This window comes from Callospermophilus lateralis, chromosome 2 (assembly GCF_048772815.1).
Source record: "Callospermophilus lateralis isolate mCalLat2 chromosome 2, mCalLat2.hap1, whole genome shotgun sequence".
NCBI lineage: Eukaryota > Metazoa > Chordata > Mammalia > Rodentia > Sciuridae > Callospermophilus > Callospermophilus lateralis.
The window spans coordinates 161,508,823-161,532,612 of record NC_135306.1 but is presented as its reverse complement, the minus strand read 5'-3'; the positions used below and the strand labels follow the sequence as shown (position 1 = coordinate 161,532,612).

The 23,790-nt window shown below is 51.1% G+C and overlaps 1 protein-coding gene across 1 annotated transcript in view; it reads left to right on the top strand.

The window, feature by feature from the left end:
• The window catches only part of Dkk3 (dickkopf Wnt signaling pathway inhibitor 3), a 47,015-nt gene extending 25,202 nt beyond the window's left edge, over window positions 1–21,813 (top strand). Inside the window, exons 5-8 of the mRNA XM_076844212.1 lie at window positions 17,883–17,975; window positions 19,126–19,270; window positions 20,139–20,295; window positions 21,205–21,813. Coding sequence (XP_076700327.1) covers window positions 17,883–17,975; window positions 19,126–19,270; window positions 20,139–20,295; window positions 21,205–21,421 — 612 coding nt within the window. The 3' untranslated portion in view covers window positions 21,422–21,813. The remainder of the gene's footprint in view (window positions 1–17,882; window positions 17,976–19,125; window positions 19,271–20,138; window positions 20,296–21,204) is intronic.
• Window positions 21,814–23,790: the final 1,977 nt, after the last annotated feature.

The following is a 23,790-nucleotide window of genomic DNA, read 5'->3' as shown; positions in this document are numbered from 1 at the left end:
TTTGTATTTCTTCTTTGGAGGAGTGTCTATTTAGTTTATTTACTGTTTATTAACCGGGTTATTTGCTTTTTTTGGTGTAAAGTTTTTTAGAGCTCTTTATATATTCTATGTATTAATTCTCTGTCAGAAGAGTAGCTAGCAAAGATTTTCTCCCATTCTGTGGATTCTCTCTTCACATTCTTAATTGTTTCCTAGCTGCATAGAGCTTTTTAATTTGACGCTGTCCCATTTATTAATTCTTGGCATTATTCTCTGAGCTTTAGGGGTCCTGCTGAGAAAGTTGTTGCCTATGTCTAAAAGCTAGAGTGTTGAAGTTGCATACTTTCCTGGTCTAATTCCGAGGTCTTTGATCCATTATGAGTAGATTTTTGTGCAGGGTGAGAGTTAAGGGTCTAATTTCATTCTTCTACAAATGAATAGCCAGTTGCCCAGCACCATTTGTTTAAAAGAATGTCTTTTCTCCAATATGTGTTTTTGATACCTTGTCAAGGATCAGATGACTGAATTATTAGTGTGGGTTTGTCTCTGTATCTTCTACTCTGTACCATTGGTCTATGTGTCTGTTTTTATGTCAGTATAATTTGAAGTCAGGTATTATGATGCCTCCAACATTGCTATTTTGGCTTGAAATTGCTTTCGCTATTCTGAACCTTTTATTATTCCATATGAATTTTAGGACTTTTATTTTTCTAGTTCTGTGAAGAATGTCATTGGTATTTTGATGGGGATTGCATTGAACCTGTTTATTGCTTTTGGTGGTAGGGCCATTTTAATAATATTAATTCTGCCTATCCATGAACATGGGAGGTCTTTCCATCTTCTGAGGACTTCTTCAATTTCTTTCATCCATGTTCTATAGTTTTCATTGTAGAGGCCTCTCACCTCCTTGGTTATATTTATTCTTATGTATGTTATTATTTTTTTGAAGCTATTGTGAATGTAATTGTTTTCCTGATTTCTTTCTCAAAAGGTTCATCAATAGTCTATAGGAAAGCTAGTGACTTTTGTATGTTGATTTTGTAACCTGCTACTTTGTCAGATTTGTTTATTAGCTCTAGTAGTCTTTTGGTGGAGTTTTTTTTTTTTTTTTTTAAGGAAATTGAGGGAATTCTTTGGAATATTTTTAATTAATCTTTGTATTTGTGTGTGGGTGTGCTGGTAAACAAATTCAGAGGTTTGAGCATGCTAGACAAGAGCTCTACCCCTGAGCTACATCCCCAACCCTCTTTGGGATGTATTTTTAAAAGAGAATGCTAAATTGGCAGCACTAGAACCGTGGTTCTTACTCCTGGATGTACATCAGAATGGCTTTCCTTGTCTACTCAGAATTTGATAGGAAGAGAAATGCATTTTTATTTTCACTTTTTTTTTTAAGTTATAAATGGACACAATACCTTTTCTTATTTATGTTTTAATGTGGTACTAAGGATCGAACCCAGGGCCTCACACATGCTAGGCGAGTGTGCTACCACTGAGCCACAACCCCAGCCCCAAACTTTTAAATTATATGTTACCTTTACATAGAGGCTATCAACCGTAGTACTTTACCTGTACCTGTAAGCCAATACCAATCACAAATATTTTTGCATTCTCTTTATATTGTTGTGTTCTTGAAGTAGGGTGTATGCGCATCACTACTTAGAAATTAAGAGAGTTGTCAGACCTGCCATTAGCTCTTAGTCTCCTGTGTATAAATAAAGAAGCCTGTAAAACATGATAGCTCCAAATATTTTGATGCTTGTCAGTGGTGCAGTTCTCTCCCTTTGTAATCTTGGGTGCTTTCCTTTCTCCATCCAAATGCTTTATTCTGTGAAGGGGCCCTCCGCCTTTATCCAGCTGCCGAGGGAGCCTTCGAGGGCCTCTGGGCGACTCAGACACGGCTTATGGGCAGCGGGGAAGTTGTTGAAGGGGTCCCTCTGGTTCTGTCACTGTTGCTCCTGGAGACAGGAATTAACCCCTGTTTCTCTGAGTAAAGTCAGCTTCTCCACTCAGGTGGTTTGGCTCCTAAGGCCTGGGAAGGTCAATTTGCAGGAAGCTGAATTTTGGAAAAAAACTCCTGACCACTGACCTTTTAGGGGGCCTTAAGAAGGCTGGGGTTGGGATCCATTTCAGACGTAGGAATCTTCAAGACCCAGGTAGCCCAGTTGGTGAGCCATACAGACCTGCTGCTCGGGACCTCATTGAAGACTAACCTAGCTCTTAAAGGCCGGGGCCTCCGGCTGTAGCACCTGCCTCTCAAACCATTTCCTGCCTCCCACTCCCTTATAGTCCAGCTCAAGGATGCAGATGTGACATGCAGAGGAGGTTACTGATGTGTTGGGGGGAACATATGCACCCTTACTGGAGTCTTGTTCTTCCTTAGAGAAGATTCACCTGCCCCACCAAAGGCTCCAGCCCCAAGCCTTTGGGATGGATGAAGATGAGAAAGATGAGCTAGTCTTCATTCCCCCTTGGTTCTCTAGAGAATGAGTCTAGCTGTGTACACTCTGATATTATGTGGACACTGTCTCCAAGTCCTAAGCATGTATGGGCATGACACATTCATTACTTTCTTCCCGAGGCAAGGAAAAATAGATTTGAGGGTTTGGGTTAGGCCACTTCAGCTCCCTGACTCATCAAAACAGTAAACAAGAAACCAGCCGAGTGAACATGGAGAAATTGTGTGCAACCCTGTGATGGAGGGAGTGTCCTCAGCCTGCCATGTGACTGACCACAGAGCCCTCTGAGGGCCTGGCTGGCTCTTGTCATTACTGAACGGCACACGCAGGGCTTTCACCCTGTCCCTGAACCTTCAGCCCCCCTTTATTCTTTCCTTGAATGAAGGATGAAGGGATTGCACAACCGTCACATGAGCAACCCAGGCTTAGCTGGGTTCAGGTCAACAGTGGGAATGTGACTAAGCCTCGCCCTTTGAAGTGCTGGGTTTGAAAGAAAGGTGATTTCATTAGGGCTTACGGCGTTTTCTGAGGGAGGAGACACAACACTGTGGCTACTCAGAAGGCCCTGAACGCCCGGCACCTGTCATGTCAGGGCATCATCCTGGCCCATGCCCCGAAGTCAGGAGACCATGAGAATGTGAAGGCCAGGGACCCACTGCCAGGATGGTGGCTCCGCTGCTCCCTGAGGCTGAGCATTGTTGTCTGGGGTGGATGCCAACAGTGGGTGTATCTCCTGTTCTGGATGTCAGCTGTACAGAGCGGCCAAGTCCTCCAGGACTGGGGGCGAGGGGCTGCAGGACCCGGATGAGGACCTGAGCCACACTGCTGTTTTCACCCCTAAACCAGAACAGGAGGACGGGGAGGGTGATGGAAAACAGCCCAAGGTGGCCCTGTGTGGGGGTGAGTGTGAAGGGGGGTAGATCAGGGGCAGCCCTCAGACCAGAGTCACACGGAAACTTGTGGGAGACACTCCTGCTGTGACTTCCAGAGATGACTCCTTGGAGATCTGCCGTGACACTCCAAAAGCTTGTCACCATTCCCTGGATGGGACTCTTCCTGGTCTCCTTCTAGGAGAATTGTCACCACCTCCCCAAGAAACTGAAGTCAGGGACCACTCATGACTCCTCAGCTATGTGATGACCCCAGAGAGCCCACATCACTCCCTGCATGTGGCTTCTGAGGGCCACTGCCCATTGCCCCTCTGGGGTTCACTGGGGTTCAGAGGCACCTAGCTCCACCTGATCCTGAACAGTGAGGGGAGGTGACGAGGCAGGGAAAATGGCATCCCACTAGCGTGGTCTCCGGAGAAGCCAAGAAGGCCAAGGAGGGCCAAAGTGGAGGAGCAGATTCGGTAAAGTGACCAAGCAGGGAGGCGTGGGACCAGATTCCTCTCTCTGAAGGAGAGCCTGAGCGTGCTGAGGGAACGTCACTCGCCCTGTTGTGTTCCGGTGCCTTCTCCCCAGCCTCCTGCTCCTAGGTACCCACAGTCCTGTGGAACCCTGGGATCACCAGATCACCGTCCCCCGAAGGAAGATGGCGAGCAAAGGGCAAGATGGGGTGCACTGTGTTCTGGTTGTCTGTTACCCCAAAACCTCACCCATTCATTGTGCTCCTGGGTTTTGTAAGTCAGGAATCTGGACAAGGCACCCTGGGTTGGTTTGTCTCTGAAACCTCCGACCCGAAGCCAGGGGAGACTCGTGACCAAGGCTGGAATCACCTAGAGGCTCCTGTTGTGTCAGATGCTGGCCATTGCCGGGGGCTGTAAGTGCTGTGGTAAGAGAAGGGGCCAGTGGTTCAAGGGAAGGTCTGGGGGCTTTGGGGATGGAGCCCATCTTGCCTTGGGTTGCCTAGAGAGGCCATGGACCAACCATCCACAGGTCAGGACCCTGCTGCTGGACAGGGTCACTCCTCAGATTGCACAGTCATTCCCAGTCCTCCCAACCTGGATGTCGGCTTCCCCCGTGTGAGCTGTGGCCAGTCTTATAAATACCTGCAGGCCTTTGACTTACTGTTCTCTTCCCCAACTTTCCCCCGGGTGGATACAGCAGGCCAGGGCAGCACCAAGGAGAAAGGTGCAGCTGCCCATTGGGGAGAACCAGGGAAGGTTTCAGATTGGAGGAGACACCGGAGCTGCTCCTTGGAAATGAATCAGCAGATGAGGCAGGTAAGGGATTCTAGAGACATGGGCTCAAACCTAGACCTTGTAGGGACAGCAGGTTGGGAACTGATCCTAGAAATCTTTGTAGGCCATGCAGAGTTTGAACTCCGGGTTCTGGTTGGTGGAGTAGGTAGTAGGACGTCCTCAGAATGAAGGTCTTATTGGGACGCAGAGCACTGATGAATTTTCTAGAGCCCAGGATCCTTGAGCCCCGCAATTTGCAGGGGTGAGGAGCATCTTTTTCCAGGGAGGAATGTTGAGACCCCATCTGGGATACACTCTATGTGGTGTCAGGATCCTTGAGAAGCAAGGCTGGTCTGAAGGTTTCTGGGTAGCTGAGAATCATGGTCAAGGGAGGATGAACTTGTTGTAGGACACTTCATGGGTTCCAGGCTCTGTTTGGTGCAGTCAGGGCAGAGAGTTCCCTAGTGACAGAACTCCAGGCCCCCCTCCCTGGTCACTGGGGGACAGGCCTGTTTTTAACTTGCTCCTTCCTGTCACATTATTTTATTATGTCCCTATCACAGATGCCGATTGACTATTCCCAGGGCCTGGAAGGCGGCCTGCCTCCTCCAATTATGTGTTGATTGAATTAGTCCAACCTCAGCCTTCTCCAGGGCCCCTCAGCTGGCCCAGCTTTCAGAGTAATTATGACCAGGGAGGTGCATAATCAGGTTTGCGTTTTGGATGATAATTGGGGCTGCGGTAAGGAGCCTGGTGGAGAGAGAGGGAGGATGTGACCTGGGGATTAGGGGGTGTTTGCGAGGCACAAAGCTCTCTGCTACCTGCAAGGAAACCTCACTCTTATTTCTGAGCCTAAGGCAGACCCTCACATCACCAGACCCCTCCCCAGGCTCCACCCTTAGCAGGAGCTGGCCTCAGTGGGGACAGGGACACTCCCTAGGAGGGTGGAGGAGAAAAGGGGCAAGGCCAGCTGTCTCTGGCACTCAGCACTTTCTCCAGGGACCCAGGTCCAGATTCTGCTCCTGGAAACCTGGCAAGAACTTGGCTCTCGCTGCTGCTACGGAAGCTTTTCTCCTGGAGTCACCTGTGGAACTTTGGTCACCCTGGGCGTGGCCTTCTGTGCTGTGCTGGAGGCCCGCGGGCTCGCAGCACCCAACAGACCTGCGGCGCCTGAAGAGAACCCCAGTGGCTGAGGGGCTGCGCCTGGGACGTCACTCCTGCTCTGCTGGTGTGGCTGGGGGCGGGGCACTGATAGCTGGGAGAAGACTGGAGCCGCTGGGGACAGTCTGTGCCTTCCCCTGTGTGGTAGGGAGCCTTCTGTTGCTGTGAAGAGCAACTTACAAGCAGGAAGGTTTATTTTGATCGTGGCTTTGCTTGGCTCCGTTACCTCTGGGCCAGTGATGAGGCAGAGCATGTGATGGGGACTGCAGTGGGCAAGGCCACTCACCTCGGGCAGCTGGGAAGCAAAAAGAGACAGGGTCCGGGTCCCCATAGTCCCCTGGGGGCCCACACGGAATGACGGTAGGGTGCGTTTGGACATACCATATATACATGGAGTATAACCCAGTTCTGTGGTTGTTCATGCTGTGGAGTTACACTGGTCGTGTATTCAGGTCCAGTTCATTCTACTGTCTTTCCTATCCCCATCCCTGCTCCCTTCCCTTTCCCCTTTGTCTAATCCAGTGCACTTCTCTTCTTTCCTTCCCTGGCCCCCTTATGGTGACTTAGCATCTGCATATCAGAGAGAACATTTGACCTTTGTTTTTTGGGGGGATTGGTTCATTTCACTTAGCATGATAACTCTCCATCCATTTATCAGCAAATGCCATCATCTTATTCTTCTTTAAGGCTGAATAATATTTCATTGAGTACATATGCCATATTTTTTTATTCGTTCATCTGTTGGGGGGCACCTAGGTTGGTTCCATAGTTTAGCTATTGTGAATTGAGTTGCTATAAACATGATGTGGCTGTGTCACTGTAGTAAGCTGATTTTAAGTCCTTTGGGTATAAATGGAGGAGTGGTATAACTGGGTCAAAAGGTGGTTCCATGCCATGTTTCCTGAGGAATCTCCATACTGCTTTCCAGAGTGGTTGCACCAGTTTGCAGTCCCACCAGCAATGTGTGAGTGTGCCTATTCCCACATCCTCACCAGTATTTGCTGTTGCTTGCATCCTTGATAATTGTGAGGCTGCTCTTTTTACCCCACACTGAAAAGTTCATGGACAGAGGATCTGCTGGGGAAGGGCAAAACCATCAGGGACACTCAGCCTGGTGCATGTCTCTGGTCCCTGGTCCTCTGGGCTATCTGATCTAGAGGTGAACCCAGCCGGTCTGGGTTGGCCTCTCAGCTCTACCTCTCACTAGCTGTGTAACTTTGGGCAAGTTACTTAGCTTTTCTCATCTGTAAAACAAAAAGGAATAATAATAGTAATAGTGAATTGTATCCATGGATTGTTTTAAAGTTTACACTCTGGCATACAGTAAGCATGGTATAAATATTGGCTGCTGTGACTGTGATTGCTTTATGACAGTCACTGCCATCATATAGAATCCGAGAACTTTTCTCCAAATACAGAAGCTGTACCTGCAACAAACCCCCCCCCCCCAGGTATAGGACAGTGCCTGGGGTGGCAGAGGGGTGGGACAACCCTTCTGGGCCTCCTCCCTTGGAATGCTGGGTGGTCTTTGCTTAGCCAACGGTCCAAGGTCAGGAGGGGGCTCCTGGATGTCCTCGTTGACCAGTTTCATGGCTGTTTTTGAGGCCACCCTTCTTCCTGTGGCCACTGGCTCCTTCTCATCCTCCTGCCTAAGGCTTCTAAGAAACATCCCTGCAGAACCTTCCCATTTACCTGGGTCGGCAGGTAAAATTCTGTGTGATACTAAAATAATTTTTAATATAAGTCTGTCCCCATATAAAAAATAAGGAATACTGTACTGACGTATTATTTTTATTTTTTCTTACCTGAAATGCAAATTTCGCTGGGTGTCTGATATTTTTATTTGAGGAACCTGGCAATCCTAATTTGAGTCCCCCAACCTAAGGGGCGATCCATGTAGGTCAAAACAAGATGTCGGGCCAGGGGTGGGCAGGACTGGGTCCTTCCTTACTCCAAGTCTGGTGGGTGCTGGCGGTGCCGCAGGGCAGGGCCCACACATTTGGACCTGAAGATCTGCCCCCAGCCGGCTCTTCCTCATGCAGAGTGTGACCGTGTGCTAGGTGTGCTGGGCAGGACGGACCCACACAGGGCACAGCAGTCCTCTGCTCCCCCACCGTGTGCCTCTGGAGTAGGGGCTGAGGCTGTGCAGCTTTGACCCTGAGGCTGGGACCCTGGACAGGTGTGGGGAGCACTGAGCACTCATGCTCCAAGAATATGCCGGGAAGCCCCGGGGGCCTGGGGCGGCCCTCTGTGGCCTGGCAGCAGGACAGGATCCTGGCTTGGGTGACAGCTTCTCTGTGGAAGAGTTGCTCCCCAGCCCTGCGGACTCCTGGGCCTGAAGGGCTTCCTGAGCGATGAGAGAGGAGGCCGTGGAGGAGCCAACGGGGAATTGTGCTGTATTGTGGGGCAGAGGAGAGGGGGAGGAGGAGGAGGGCAGGACTTCAAGAGCATTTCCCAAGTGACCAGGCACTCAAGGCTGCCTAAGTCCAGCCGAGGGGCACATTCTCTTCCCTGGCTGTGATACTTGGGGAACAAAGAATGGGTAGGAGCAGCCCAGGCTACTGTGGAGGCTGGCACTTCAGGACAATGACAGCTTCAGTTCCCAGCGCCCACCTGGGGTTTCCACAGGGCGGCCTCTGCACGCAGGGTGGGCCGGAGCCTCGAGAGGGCGCCTGCCACCCTGTGCTGGCTGTTTCCAGTGCTGCATCTAGGAAAGACTGCGGGGCCTGGCCGTGTCACAGACATGAGTACAGTTAACAGGCCCCCGGAGCTGGCTTTGTCTGAAGGTCCAAAAAAAAAACCTCCCAGGAATGGGGGAAATCTGACTTAGAAATTCCTAGAATAAAGGGGAGGCCACCACCTCCTGGGCACCCTTTCTAGGCCTCCAGGCTCCTTGCTCCAGGGTCAGCCTCGGGGACCCTGCCTTCCCACAGTGGGCTGGGTTGGCAGCCCCATCCCTGAGAGCTCCAGAGCTCCTTCCTGCCCCACGTGCCACCTCCTGTCCCCTGCCTGAGCCTCCAGCCCAGCCCACCCATCCCCCAGAGTCTGACCTCATCTCCAGAGAGCCTTGGGTTAGGGTCAAGTGGAGCTCTGCCCTCACCCACGACCTTGGCAAGCAACTTCGCCTCTCTGCCTGCTTCCTTGTCTGAAAGTGGGGCTTCTTTTTTTAAATTTTTTTTGTTTGTTCCTTTTAGTTATGCATGACAGTAGAATGCATTTTGACATATCATACATACATGGAGTGTAACTTCCCATTCTTGTGGTTGTACATGATGTGGAGTTACACTGGTTGTGTGTTCATATGTGAGCATGGGAAAGTAACGTCGGATTCCTTCTACTGTCTTTCCCATTCCCATCCTCCCTCCCTTTCCCCCACTTCTCCTTGTCGGATCTGGTGACCTCTCCCGCCCCTACTGTAAGTTAGCATCCATATATCAGAGAGAACATCAGCCGTTTTGTGGGTTTTTTTTTTGTGGGGGGAGGGGTTGGGGATTGGCTCATTTCACTTAGCATGATACTCTCCAGTTCCACCCATTTACTTGCAGATACCATAATTTCATTCTTTTTTATGGCTGAGTAATAGTCCATTGTGTATATGTACCACCTTTTCTTTATACATTCGTCTGTTAAAGGGCACCTAGTTTGGTTCCATAGCTTAGCTATTGTGAACCAAGCTGTATAAGCATTGATGGGGCTGAATCACTGTAATATGCTGATTTTAATTCCTTGGGGTATATGCTGAGGAGTGGGATAACTGGGTCAAGTGGTGATTCCATACCAAGTGTTCTGAGGAATCTCCATACTGCTTTCCAGAGTGGTCGCGCCAAATTGCATCCTACCAGTAATGGATGAGGGTATGAAAGCGGGGCTTCTTTTACTCACTTTAGAAGATAAGATGGTGCGAGGATGAGATGGGGATGCTGGACGGGGTCTAGCCTCCAGCGTGGATTGAATTGTGTCACGTTTTCTTGCCCTTTGTCCTCCTTGTTCTGCTGGCCAGTCTGGGCCCTCCTGCAGTGAGGTGCAACTGTCCCCCTCCCTTTTTTCTCCACCCCACAACAGAGGGCTCTGGGACGAAGCAGGAGTCTGTGTGGTGATGAGGGAGAGAGCCCGGCCCAAGCTCCGTGTTCCTGCCTTTAGTGTTCATTCCACCGAGTGAGGCCTGGCAGCCCACCTGGGGCTCGCCGTTGTTGCAGCCTCCTGAGACGGCCCTGGGCTTACCACCCGGAGTTAAGCCCTGCAGGTGGAGATGCACTCTAGGAGCCCAGAGGCTGGAGGCACCATGAACATTATCTCTTTGAATATGCCCAACAACTTCCTGAGGGTCCCCATTCTGCAGATAACAGAACCCAGGCAGAGGTGCTCGGGGGTTTCCCAGGATCATCTGGCTTGTCAATGAAGCTAGATTTGAATCCAGGCCCGGGGCCTGGGTGTCACTCCCATGTGGCCCCAGGGACACTTGTGTCATGCAGCAGTGGGGCGAGTGCAGCACTTCTGGGGAAGGGTGGGGTCCCAGTGGGGAAAGGTGCATTCCTTGACCTCTTGTGATGTTGGCACTGACAGCCCCCCAACCCCAGCTGCCCGCAGTCCTGGGAGAATCTAGACCTCATTCAGTCCACCCCTGTATCCCATCAGCTCATCCTGAGAGCAACTGTGGCCTAGAACTACCCCCCCCCACCCCAGGAAATGGCCAGCCACAGACAACAAGCCCCACCCAAACCTTGAGTCACTGCTGAAGCATAGGGCTCCCTGATTGACTGAGGTCGCAACCAGGGAACACTGTTCTGTCCCTAAGGCTCAGCATCTTGAATATGCCTGTGGTTCCCCACTAGCCTGTTCTCTGTCCCAGCAAGAAGATGGTGGATGCTCAGGAGTAGAGCTGGATGTGTGTGAAAATGTAGGTGATGGGCTTGTTTGGAAGGAAGGGGGCATGTATGAGTGTGTCTTAGTGTGCTAGCGCTGCTGTAACAAAGCACCACACACTGGTCTCTTAGCAGAAATTTATCCTCTCACAGTTCTGGAGGCCAGAAGCCCCAAATCAAGTTTTTAGCAGGTTGTTTCCTTGTGAGGGCAGGATGTCTTCCAGGCCTCTCCCCTTGGCTTATAGATGCCTTCTTTTCTCTGGGTCTTTTACCTTGTCTTCGGTCTGTGCATATCTTTTCCCAAATTTTATTTTTTTACAAGGACAACAGTCCTATTGGACCTCATTGTAACTGATTGTACCTGCAATGACCGTGTCTCCAAATAAGGTCACAATCTGAAGTATCAGGGGGTAGGATTTCAAAATAGGAATTTTGGGAGACAAGAATCCATATCAGGGCATTTCAAGGCCTTAGGGGCAGTGGAAAGAGTGAGTGCTTGGGCATCTGATGGACTGGTGTTGAATCCTGGCTTTTCTTCCTCTAATGATCTTGGGCTCTGAGGCTCAGTTTCCTCATCTGCAAAGTCAAGATTGACCCATAGAAGCCCTGAGCCGGTGGCCCCACACAGACGCCTCGGAAAACCTGGAGGGATTTGTTGTGGTCCCTCCATTTCCCCCAAATTTGTTTCTGCTTCCTGGGAGCCTCCCTCCTCTGATAAACCTCGAGCTGGAAAATCCAAAGCGCAGAACGGCTCCTTTGCCATTTTCCACTATTTCACGATGGCGCTGAAGCACCGGTACAGTGTCCAGGCCCAGTGTCCCTGCCAAATGCACACTGCCTTCCCAGTCCCGCTTCCCGGCTGGCTTCTGAACTTTCTAAATATAGCTCCTTCCCTGGGACAACAAAGAAACCATCCTTGGAATGGCTGCAGTCCCCATAACCAGCTTCTGGGCCGTCTGTCAGGGAGGGAGGAGCTGGGCCGACCTTGTGTCTGGGACTGTAGAGTAGCCCTGAAACCCAAGCGGCTGGCTTTTGTCATCCAGCCTTAATGACATGTAGGCCCAAACGCCCAGAGGCTGTGGCCTTGGCCCTCTGTCTCTGGGGATATGGGGAGCCCAGGGCCCGGCCAGGCAGGCTCTGTTAAACTGGGACTGAGCAAGACATTGGTTCACGCTGGAGGGAGAGCAAAGCGAAGATCTCCTCCGAAGAGATGGGAAGGGCCTGTCTTTAGGGACTCCCAGGGCCACCTCTGACAAGCCAGGTGCCTGGGCAGATCCTTCACCTGAAGTCTCAGTTTTTACATCTGCGAGGTGAGACAATAGCCATGTCCATCTGATCAGAGGGAATCTGTGCCACTTGGTGGGAACCCGTGGCCCTGCTGTGCCGGATGGCTGTTGTAGCCTCTGCTCAGTGTGCTACCCTCCCCGCCCTGCAGTCAGCTCCTGGGAAGCCCCACGTTCTGCCCTTGGGGTGGGCCTTCAGCTCAGGCTCCCTGTGGAGTAGAGCCCCTCCTCCTGTCCTGGGGCCTGAGAGGTGGGTGGTCCTGTGGGGTCTTCACTGTATGTAACCTGAGACACTGAATGCAGAGCTCTGCCCCCTCGCCCCTGACCCCACCCTGGCATTGACTGAGGAAGCGGCTGAGCCTCCCTGGCCTCTCACCTGGGCTCTGCAGCCAGCCTGGGCCCCGCTGGGTGCTGGTCCATTTAGTATCTTGGCTCAAAGGTGGACACACTCCTGAGCACAGGTAAAAGAAGTGGAACTTTTGAATAAAACCTGGATTATTAAGCTGTGCCCATCACGTGTCCTCCCCCCCCCCCACCTGCTCAGTTCTGCTAAGGTCTGAGGACCTGCAGTCTTCCTTGGATTGGAGATATCTAGAAAGGCGGGACCTACCCCTCCAGCTAAGGGGGCCTCGGGAGAGACCCCTAGGAACAACCTACAGGAGGAAAAGCCAGTCTTTCTACAGTGAGAGGCCACTCTGCCCCAGGACTTTCCTCCTGTGGGAGTACACACAGGCTGCTGCCCACCTGTTTGACACCCTCTGGGAAAAAGTCAGGACTAGTTGTTCAGTCCCCAGCGTTGACAGGGACAGAGCTGTAGAGCTGTTGAGGAGGCGTCAGGCCCCTGCCTTTTTAGACCTGCCTTTCTGCTGACAAGCTGGGCCCCTGCGGGGCTGTGCCAAGGAATCAGACGGGGAATCAGGGGTGAGGGAGGGTGCAGCCGTCTGTTGCCATGGTCACCATTCACAGAGCACTAATTCAACACAACAGCTCTGGAAATAGCTCCTGCTATCGGCCTTGTTTTTGTATTAGAGGTAGAATCAGCAGCCCAGGGTCATACCGCTCTTAAGGGCAAAACCAGGATTCAAAGTTTGTGCACCTGGGATTTCTAATGTGATCAGGATTCTTCCCAAGTGTTGCCAGGGTCTGCCGGGAAGGACCATTGTGCATCCACCCAGGCAGGCTGGTGGGCTAGCTCAAAACAAAACACGGGGTTTTCTAGAGGGAAAGCAGGCTACTGGCATTCCTGGAGGTCTCACACACATATCAGCTAAGGAAACCAGTTGCTTTAATGTGTTTCGATTTTTTCAGAGGTCTCTGGCAAGCTTCCATGCCCCCCAATTTTTCCATTGTTTGAAAACAATGAATCACTTCACCGTGGCTTTGCAGGGGATGCCTTGCTGCACACAGAGGCCCACTGGGGAAAGGAAGCTGTTCTTGGGATGGCCATGTACATATCCTATGTGGGTAACTGTAACAGCAGATTCTCAGGGGATTGGTACAGGAAGGATCCTAGCTCATAGTTTTCAATTAAAGACCTGGAAAGGAAGCATATAGTTTGTAGTGAGAGTTCCAAATCCACAAAGAATTTTGGGGGAAGAGGAAGCCAATTTAATGGAATGCCTATGTTCTTTGCTTTGATTTCCAAATCATTGCTAGGGATGAGCGTTTGCACCCTGTTTGCCACAGTGGCAGCAAGTGGCCTCATCCATTCAGCACTTGCCCTCTGTGTGCCCATTTTGTGGCAGGTGGTGTGCAGGACACAGGCACACATGTGGTATTCCATTCTGCTTTTAGAAAGTGGGATTGTGTAATTCTAATACGGGCGTGCTTTACTTTCTGACATATTGTAGAAATCACTATGCAGAGAGGGCCACTCCATTCATTTTAAGGTCAACCTGGACACACTTCTCCATACAAATGACTCTGGAATAATCAGTTCCCTTTCATTGATCATTTCTGTTAGTTCTGGATTATGAATAATACAACAGTGTGGCCTCAAACATCTTTGTTTTCAGATATTTGCATTGAGGACAAGTGTTTCTTAGAATGCATACCTGGAAGGAAAATTACCTTGATGTGTGCATTAGATTTTTGATAGATGCTGATGAATTGCCTGCAAGATTTTTTTTTAAAAAATCTAGCTCAATATTGATTACCTCCAAAGCACCTGGAAATGCCCATTTCCTGAAACCCCTACCAACCCTAGATATTATATTAGTTCCTGTTGATGCTGTAACAAACTACCACAACCTTGGTGATCTAAAACAATACAGACTTAATTATGTTACGTTTCTGTACGTCAGCAGTCCAACCTGGTCTCACTGGGATAAGCCCATAGGGTGGGCAGAGCTGCATTTCTTTTGGGGAGCTGTAGAGGAGACTCTGTTCTGGACCATGCCCCTTTCTGTCTGGAAACCCAGCAGTGACCCAGTGGAGCACCTGTGACGTTTCACGTGACATCAGTCTGACACTGACTGATCCTTCTTCTCTCCCCTTTTCCCATGTCTAAAGCCCTTTATAATATCAGGCACAACCTAGGATACAGTCCCTGTGTTCAGATTGTAATTCAAATTTAGCAACCTCAATTCCATCTTTCCCCAGAACATCCACAGATTCCATAATCCCTGTGGCTCAGGAGGATGAGACAAAAAGAGTTCAAACCCTGCCTCAGCAATTTAGCAAGGCCCTAAATAACTCAGTGAGACCCTGTCTCTAAATGAAATATAAAAAGGGGGCTGGAGATGTGGCTCAGTGATTAAGTGCCCTTGGGTTTCAAAAAGAAAAGAAAAAAATCCAATCCATAGATTTCTGTTGCTATAAATTTTCTATTTGTACCCTTTGTCTCCTTTTCTACCGTGTTGCCTCCCACCCCCTTGCCAGATGAATTATGAATTCATTGGACACAATACCTTTCTTTTTTTTTTTAAAGATAATTATTTGCACTGTAGTTTGGAAAACAGCTCAACATATTTTTGAGAGAGAGAGAGAGAGATATTTTTTTATATTTATTTATATTTTTTATATTTATTTTTTAGTTTTCAACATCTTTGTTTGTATGTGGTGCTGAGGATCGAACCCGGGCCGCACTCATGCCAGGCGAGCGCGCTACCACTTAAGCCACATCCCCAGCCCCCACAATACCTTTCTTTTATTTATTTTTATGTGGTGCTGAGGATTGAACCCAGTACCTCGCACATGCCAGGCAAGCGCTCTACCACTGAGCCCCAGCCCCAGCCCTGAATTATGAATTCTTTAAGAGCAAGGACTTTCTCATTTTCCCCTTTCTGTCTCCAGAGCCTCAAAATATAGCTGGATTCATAAAAAGGTTTCAAAGCCTGTTGGTCCTTCCTTCCTCCCAAATGTCATCCTTCCTACTCCATTCTCTTGCTGTTCTGCCTTGGAGAAAATGTCAGGAAGCTTCCTGCTGAGCTGCCTACATTGGGTCTGTAAGGGAGGGTGTGGTGGGCTGAGACAAGGAATGTCTTGTGATCTACACTCAGCCCTCTGGATCCCTGGGTTCCACATCCGCAGATTCAACTAACCTCAGATGGAAAACATTTTCAAAAATTGTGTTTGCACTGAACATGTGAAGACTTTTTTTCCTGTCATGTGTGATTCCTTGAACATGACAGTAAACCACTTATTTACAGAGCATTCACATTGTATGAGGTGCTGGAAGTAATCTAGAGATGATTGAAAGTGCTCAGGGGGACATGTGTAGGTTATATGCAAATTCTATGCTGTTTTATATAAAGGACTTGCGCATCTGTGGATTTTGGTATCTGTGTTCTGAAACTGATGATTGTATTTACAGCCACATGGACTTCTCTTGCCACCCCGGGGTCCTGGGTCCAGCCAGCTCCTACCTAGCTCAGCCGCTTAACTTGGGCCACCCCCGTCAAAGCCTGCTTCTCAGCAATAAAAACAGCGATGGCGTCATTCCTGACATTTGAGGCTTGCTGAGAGAGTGGCAGGAACAAAGCCTCACCTGCTCCGTTTAGGGGGGAGAGTCCTGGTTGCTGAGCTGCCAGCACCTTGCAACATTGATCATCGGTCCCAGAGTGGCAGGAAGGGGACTGGTGGCAGCTACTGGGCTGAGAAAAGTGGGACCTGAGGGAGATGTGCCCAAGAGTAATTTTAGGTCATTTTTAGACTATTAGGCAATGTGTTCTCTTTTGACTTATTTTCAAAATCACAGTAAAGAATTGCTTGTTAGTCAATATGGGGGTCAGTCTGAAGCTCCTGGTGAGCAGAGTCTGGTGCAAGGTGGTGACTTGGACCTGCCAGTAACATAGGTGCCTTTGCTCTGGCTGCCTGCTGTCCTCCAGAGGCGCTGTGGGAAGATGGTGTCCAGTGGGGCTGTTCTAGTCAGCTATTTTGCTGCTGCCACTAAAGGATCTGACCAGAACAACTGTAGAGGAGGAACAGTTTATTTAAGGGCTCAAGGTTTCCGAGGTCTTAGCCCATCCTTAGAAGGCCGGCTCCATCCTCAGGGCTCCAGGTGAAGCTGAACATCATGGCAGGAGAGGGTGGCCGGCCGAGGAGTGCAGCTCACCTCATGGTGACCAGGAGGCAGAGAGAGAGGCGCCACTCTCCAGATACAAATATATACCCAAAGCCACACCCCAATGCCCACCTCCTCCACCCACACCCTACCTCTCAGTTACCATTCAGTTAATCTCTATCAGGGGATTAAATCACTGTTGGGGTTAAAAATCCTAACACCCAATCATTTCAGTCTCTGTCTTTTTAGTCTCTGCAGTGTTGGCCAAGGGACACCCAGGCCTGGACCAAGGACAACAGCTCCTTCCCAATAATAGGGCTTCATTTCTTTGGCCACTTGGCCACAACCTCTCTGTTGATTCCCAGTCTACACGTATACTTAGGTCCCTGGTACCTAGAGAGCCTGCCCGTACCCATTGGTAGTACTACCTTGGCTCACAGTGCAGAGGTGGGGACCAGCTCCAGGCACTTAGATCCAGGCCTGCCTGTTAGGCTTCTCCAGGATGCACTCCCTACCTGCTTACAGGTGGAGGATATATTGAAACTGAGGGGAGGCAGAGGTCCTCCTCTCTGCCAAGGCCTTTCCAGAAGGCATGCTGGGGCCCCAGAATTCTAGGCCTTAGGGAACCTTGCTGCCCTCTGGATGCTGCATCTCGAGCCCTGAGCCCCCCTGCTCAAGAGCTGCTGGTGGGCAGTGTCCCTGTACCCTGCACTAGCTGGGTGCTCTGGGGGAAACCCTTGGCCTCTCTGTGCCTCCCTTTCCCAGTTGGCAACATAGGGAGGCAATGCCTATCTGCCACCTGCTGGGACAGTCACCCAGTGGAGCCCAGCCTGCACTGGGGGTTGATGGTTGTTCTTGTCATCACATTCCCCCTTTTCCTGCCCTCCTTTCCAGGCTTTGAAGTTGAGACCAGAGCCTGACTCAGGGGCAGACAGGCATCCTTCCTCCTCCTCCCCTTCATCTCTCCACCTCGGGGAGTTGCCAGTCATGAGGAGAAAGCTCCTGCCCTGGGAGGCGGGACCCCAGTCCTCCTCCTCTCACGTCCAAGCTGGCAGCTGCCTCTGCCTCTTGCCAGGACCCTGGGCCCAGGGCACCACAAGTGCTCCCCAGGCAGGGCTGCAGCCTCCAGGGCAGGAGGCCAGCGGCCCAGCCTCTGCTCCACTTCACAGGCATAGGGCCTGCTGGGCCTGGCCTCCAGCCCTTCCTGTGCAGCCCCCTGGGCCTGGAACTCATTAGCACTTTTATTAGACCCATCTGCTGCCGGTGGAAGGCCAGTCTGTCTCAGCTCTGCCCCGGGGCGTGTGGGCGGAGACTGCACACAACAGCGTGTGAATCGGGTGTGGCATCCTTGGTTCCAGGGGAGATGGGGAAGAGCAGTCGGCAGGCTCAGGAGTGTCTGAGGCCTGTAGGCCTTTCCTGAGCATCCAGGGCCCGTGTTTCATCCCAGCCTTCCTGGGCTCTGTGGGTCGCAGCCCTGCATCTCACTGATGAGGCCCCCTCTGCCTTCCCCAGGAGTGCATCATTGACGAGGACTGCGGGCCCTCCAGGTACTGCCAGTTCGCTAGCTTCCAGTACACCTGCCAGCCATGCCGGGAGCAGCAGATGGTAAGGATGCCCAGGTCTCCTGGCCTGCAACACAAGGTCAGGGAAGCTGCGGGAGGCGGCCAGGGGTCCCAGGGACTCTCAGATGGGCTCCTTTGGGATCCCTTTCCACCATCGAAAGGCTCCCTCGATGGTGGAGAGGGATCCCAAAGGAGCTGACTCTGGAATGACCAGGAAGTGACCAGTCTGGGATTGCAGGAAGCCATCTGCAAACCTGCTGCCACCCCTGGGCCACCCAGGATCTCTGGTCACAGTGTCCCATGAATGGCAGCGAAGGGGAAGGAGGAGGCTCTACCCCTTCTCCTGGGATGACTCACCCTAGTAGACACAAGCAACACCCTCAGGCAGGGGAAAGGCAGCTGCTCTCTGTCCTGGGTTTGCAGCCCACCCCCAGATCAGAAGAGGGCAGAGGAGGAGCAGGGAGGCCAAAGCTCTTCCCTAATGGAGGTTCCACCGAGAAACACTAGGTAGGCAAAGGACACTCTCCCCTCCATCCCACAGAAGTTTTGGACAAAGCTGTGGCTCAGACTCCCTTGTCACTTGTCCAATACACAGCATGATGATTTGGAAAATAAAGCCTTTCTCATTACCCTGCTCAGCCCTTCTGTGGTGAAGCAGCTGCTGTGATACCTCCCAGCCCACCCCCCGTCACTAGGCACACCACACCGACCCCACACTGCTCCCAGCTGCCATTCTCTGTGTGGCTCCAAGCCCCTGACACCCCTGGCCATCCCCATCTGGGCTTACAGGCTTGGGCCTCGCGCTTGGTCAGCTTATTGGAATCTTGCAGCTGCCTGCATCTGGAGGCCTGGAGCCGCCGTCCTTCCTGACCTAGGGTCCTAATTGAAAAGTGGAAGGCCCAAGTCTTGGGTGGGGCTCAAAGATACTCAGCTGTCCCTTGCAGACTCTCAGGCTGTGAAGGACTCACACATGACTCGTTAGGTGCTGTTTTTCCAACATTTCGACCCCTCGTGTCTTGACAGCCAGGCTCCCACCCCGGCCTCCTTGACTTACACTAAAGCCCACCCACCTAGGACCGCACTCTGTCTCTTCCTCCTTTAGCGAGAGTATCTGTGGCATCTTTGGGCCAGGCTGGGCCAGGCTCCTAAGGTCCATGAGCTATCACACTTGTTTTTTCCCCACCTCTCTGCAGCTCTGCACCCGGGACAGTGAGTGCTGTGGAGACCAACTTTGCGTCTGGGGTCACTGCAACAAAAAGGCCACCAGAGGTGGCAATGGAACCATCTGTGACAACCAGAGGGACTGCCAGCCTGGGCTGTGCTGCGCCTTCCAAAGAGGTGGGTGGGCTCCCCTTTGGGTGCAGAGGAAGCTTGTCCCAAGTTCCGCCTGTCCGGGGTCTGCTGGAGACACAACCATGTCCCCTATACCTTCTCAGGGTCCCGCCTCCTGGGCAGGAGTGTGTCCCAGCCCCACAATCTAAGCCTGAGTGGGAAGACCCTTTTTTCCACCCTGTTGATGCCTAGAAAATTAAATTCTTTCATGGTGCATGAGCCCAGGGCAGGAGGGTGTCCCCACATAGGCTGGACTCCAGCAGCCCCTCCCCGTCCCACTCCCTCTCCAGGCCCTAGAAGGAGCACTAGCCCTGTCCCTCTCCCAGCTTCCATCCACAGCGTCTCTTCCAGGTGAGGCCTGCTCAGGCTCCCTCTGCTCTCACTAGTGTGGCCGAGAGCTCTCCTGAGCCATCTCCCCAGCTCTGCCTCCCCCAGCCCCACAGGGCCTCCAAGGACCTGCTGCTTCAGTGGTTTTCTAGAAGAGCTGCCTTATGGAGTTACTCCCTGGGATCCACAGTAGCTCTGTCACCTCCCACAGCAGATGGACTCACAAGGCCTCATGGTCCCCTCCCCTCCTCCCCCTCCCCACCTCTACAACCTTTTCCCTTTGACCTGACCCCAGGTCTTTGTAGGTGCTATACCCAGACTTAATTTCTCCAGATTTTGTTCCCTAAACCCCAGCTCACTTATTCCAGGCAGACACCCCCCAACACCCTGCCCCGCCAGTGCCCTTGTGTCCTTCCCTGTCACTCCTCCTGAACCCATATTGCCATCTTGTTCCCTCTCATTCCACTTCTTCAATCCCAAGTTCACTTTGGGGGGTTGGGGGCCCATCTCTCTGTCCCTCCCTGTGGTTACTCTTGGCTGGTTCCAGGCCTGCTGTTCCCCGTGTGCACACCCCTGCCCGTGGAGGGTGAGCTCTGCCATGACCCGGCCAGCCGGCTCCTGGACCTCATCACCTGGGAGCTGGAGCCTGATGGAGCTTTGGACCGATGCCCATGTGCCAGTGGCCTCCTCTGCCAGCCCCACAGGTGAGTCCCCCCTTTAGGGGCTGAGATAGGTGAAGTGGGGACTCAAGGGCAGGAGGTTTTGCCTGGGGAGATGTGGACTCAGCAGGGCAGGTTTAATTGGAGGTGTCCTTGGGTCACAGATTTGGGGCTCATCTCAAGGACTGAAGCTTCACAGGCGGATGACCCACAAGAGGGCATGGAGGAGAAAAGTTGAGGGCTGAGGAGGGAGCCCCGGAGATTTAGATGCAAACCCGAGTTGCGAGTGGACGTGCAATAGAAATAGCTAATTTATTTCCCCAGGCGATGGACAGGAAGAGAGGGTGCTGGTAGAGGGGCAGGAAGGAAATGAGGAGTGGGCACCCAGGTGGAGGGCACCAGCAGTGTCAGGCTGCAGAGAGACTGATGCACCAGGGCTCAGACATGATATCTCTGCATGCCTTCTTGTCCTCTGAGGAGCCTCAATTCAACCCCCTCTTCCACAGAATCCAGGGTGGCAGGGCAGACAACCCAGGGAGCATGGAGTCAGACCATGCTACACTTAGGCTGCCTCCTGCCTGGAGGAGACTGAGAGGTCTTGTGTGGGACTGAGAGGTCTTGTGTGGCTGGGAACTCCCAAACCCTGTCATCCTTGGGGCCTGTCCTTGGGCTGCTGAACCCAAGAGTCAGCCTCAGGAAAACAAGCCTGCAGCTGGAGTGGGGTTGCTGCCCCTCAGGACAGCCTCCCAGTTGACCTTCCTTTAGCCATCTGGTTTCAAGTAAGATGTTGGTATGAAGCGGAGGCTGTTGAAGAAGAGGTGGTGTGTAGGTGAGGCTGGAAGGTCTATAGAAATGGCGGCCTAGGGCCTCCCTTCTAGGCACCCCTATGCTTAGAGCCCAGCTTTGCCTGCGTGGGGAGAATCTTGGCTAAGTCCCAGCCCCGTCTTTCCCCAGCCACAGCCTGGTGTATGTGTGTAAGCCAGCCTTCGTTGGTAGCCACAGCCAAGACGGGGACAGCCTGCTGCCCAGGGAGGCTCCTGATGAGTATGAAGATGGTGGCTTCATGGAGGAGGTACGCCAGGAACTGGAGGACCTGGAGAGGAGCCTGACCCAGGAGATGGTGCTTGGGGAGCCTGCTGCTGCTGAGCTGCTGGGGGGAGAGGAGATTTAGATGCAAACCCGTGTCTCGCGGGTAGACGTGCAATAGAAATAGCTAATTTATTTCCCCAGGTGTGTCCCCTAGGTGTGGGCTGGCCAGGCTTTCCCCCGTGTCTTCTCCCCAGTAAACTTTCCCTCTGGCTTAACAGAATGAGGTGCTGTGCGTTCGTCCAGCTGCCCGCGGCTGCCCTCCATGCATCACCATCTGGTGCTTGAGAAAGACCGGGCCTGGCAGGGTGAGGGCAGAACCCAGCCCCCGGGCCCCTAGGGGTGGGCAGGCACTATTTGAGAACTGTTGGAAGGGAAAAGGTGAAAAATGAGGTAGAGCCTGCCCTTGATGGGTTTGGGGGAGGCGTGGAGAAGGGCGCCCTGCTTTTGCAAACATCCACGTGGCAAAAACGCAACAACGGCCGTTCGTGTGGAGATCTTTCCATGGGCAGAGGCAGCCGTGGCAGGGATGCTCAGCTCGCCCCGCTTCACCTGCTCACCCACTCGGCTGCTTCCCTCGGCTCCTACCTGGGCATCAGGACGGCATTCTCACCCCCCGACTGACTCCCTCTCATCACAGCCTGTGGAGTAGGAGCATTGTTCTCATCTCTTAAGGATCTTGGAGACTCAGAGACCACAAGTTACTTGCCCAAGTCACACAGCTAGTGAAGACCAGAGTGGGGTTTCACCAGGGGTGACTCCAAGCCCAGTGTTTTTCCAGTTACCCTACCCCCCACCAAACTCAGTGCCACCAACAGTACTTCCAAAAGGAAGGAGAATGAGATCTTTTTCTTTTGAGGCACATCTGATAGCTCTTTAAGATTGAAATTTTATTAGAAATAGCAATGTGGGGTAGCCATCATACTGGTGGAGACCAGTGGCATGGACATTCCCCCTGTGGCCATTTGCATTAGTCATTTTGAAGGTATAGTATTTAAGTTAACTTGCAGAAAACACTGAGATAATGGTAGGGCAGAGATGATTAATGAAATTTGAAAAATCACTTAGCAGCAGCTGAAGGTCATTATTGACCACATGGAACAAATAAAACGAAGCCAGGTTCTATGAAATATGGTTGTAATATTCAAACTGAGAACACTGAACTGGATGTCATTCCACAAATGATATTTTCAGGTGCCAGGAATTGTTTCCATCATGTATTTGTTCAGAGTTATTAAATTCTAAAGTTGCACATGATTGTATAAGCATGCTTTCTTTGAGTTTTAAATTATGTATAAACACATGTTGCATTTAGAAATCCAGTATAAATCACTTCGATTACACTTCTGTGGTTCTTGGACTTCATTTTTTTCTTCTGATTTTGAATAAATATAAAACCATTTCAGCCATAAACGATAAAATAGAAATGACCTGTACAAAACAGATTTCTTCCATAGAAGCAAACTTTCCAGACATCTGAAGCACACCTCCTTTAGGATCCAGATATTTTAGAAATCTTAACCATTTCTGGATCAGAATTAGGATTAAAAGTGTTCTTTCAGGAGCTTCACTGTCTCCTGAAAGAACAAATGGAATAAGTGTGTGTGTGTGTGGTCCTGGAGATTGAACCCAGGGGTACTTTACCACTAAGCTACAGCCCCAGACCTTTTACCAAAAAAAAAAAAAAAAAAAAAAAAAAAAAAAATTTTGAGACAGGGTCTCACTAAATTACTGAGGCTGGCCTCAAACTTGAGATTCTCCTCCTGCCTCCATCTCCCAAGTCACTGGGAATAGAAGCATATGCCTCTGAGCCTGGTGATGTCTTTTCTTAGAAGCTTCCTGTAATCAAATGCAGACTAATGAGGTTTTTGTCACTATAACAAAATGCCTGAGAGTTCCAGTCCCTCCCTGATCCTTTGACTTTGGATCTGTAGAGAGAAAGCACCTCATGGTAGGAGCATGTGGTGAAGCCAAACTGCTCATCCCATGGCTGGAGAGAAGAAGAGACTGGAGTCCCATAATCCCCTTTAAAAGCATAACCCCCCCAGCCCTGCCACAACAGTGACCTAAGTCCTCACTAGGCTCCACCTCCTAAAGATGAAAGGTGCCACTTCCTCCCAACAGTACCATGCTGGGACCAAGCCTTTTTAGCACATGGACCTTTGAAGGACACCCCTCCATAGCAGACTGCAGCAACTAGATCTTCAAGGACTGTAACGAAGCCACTATAGTACGGTTAGGTCACCAGGGTGACGGGCGCCAGATTAGGCATTCCATCTGTATCAACTGTTTTCCTCTTCAATGAATCCCACATGTATTTTATTTGATGGATGAAAAAATGGAGTTACCCAAAGATTCAAAAGTCTGATAAAAACAGCATCTAATATAGTATGTCCACAATACACTGATTATTCAAACACAGAGCTATTCCCTATTCAGTGTCAAAAATCAATG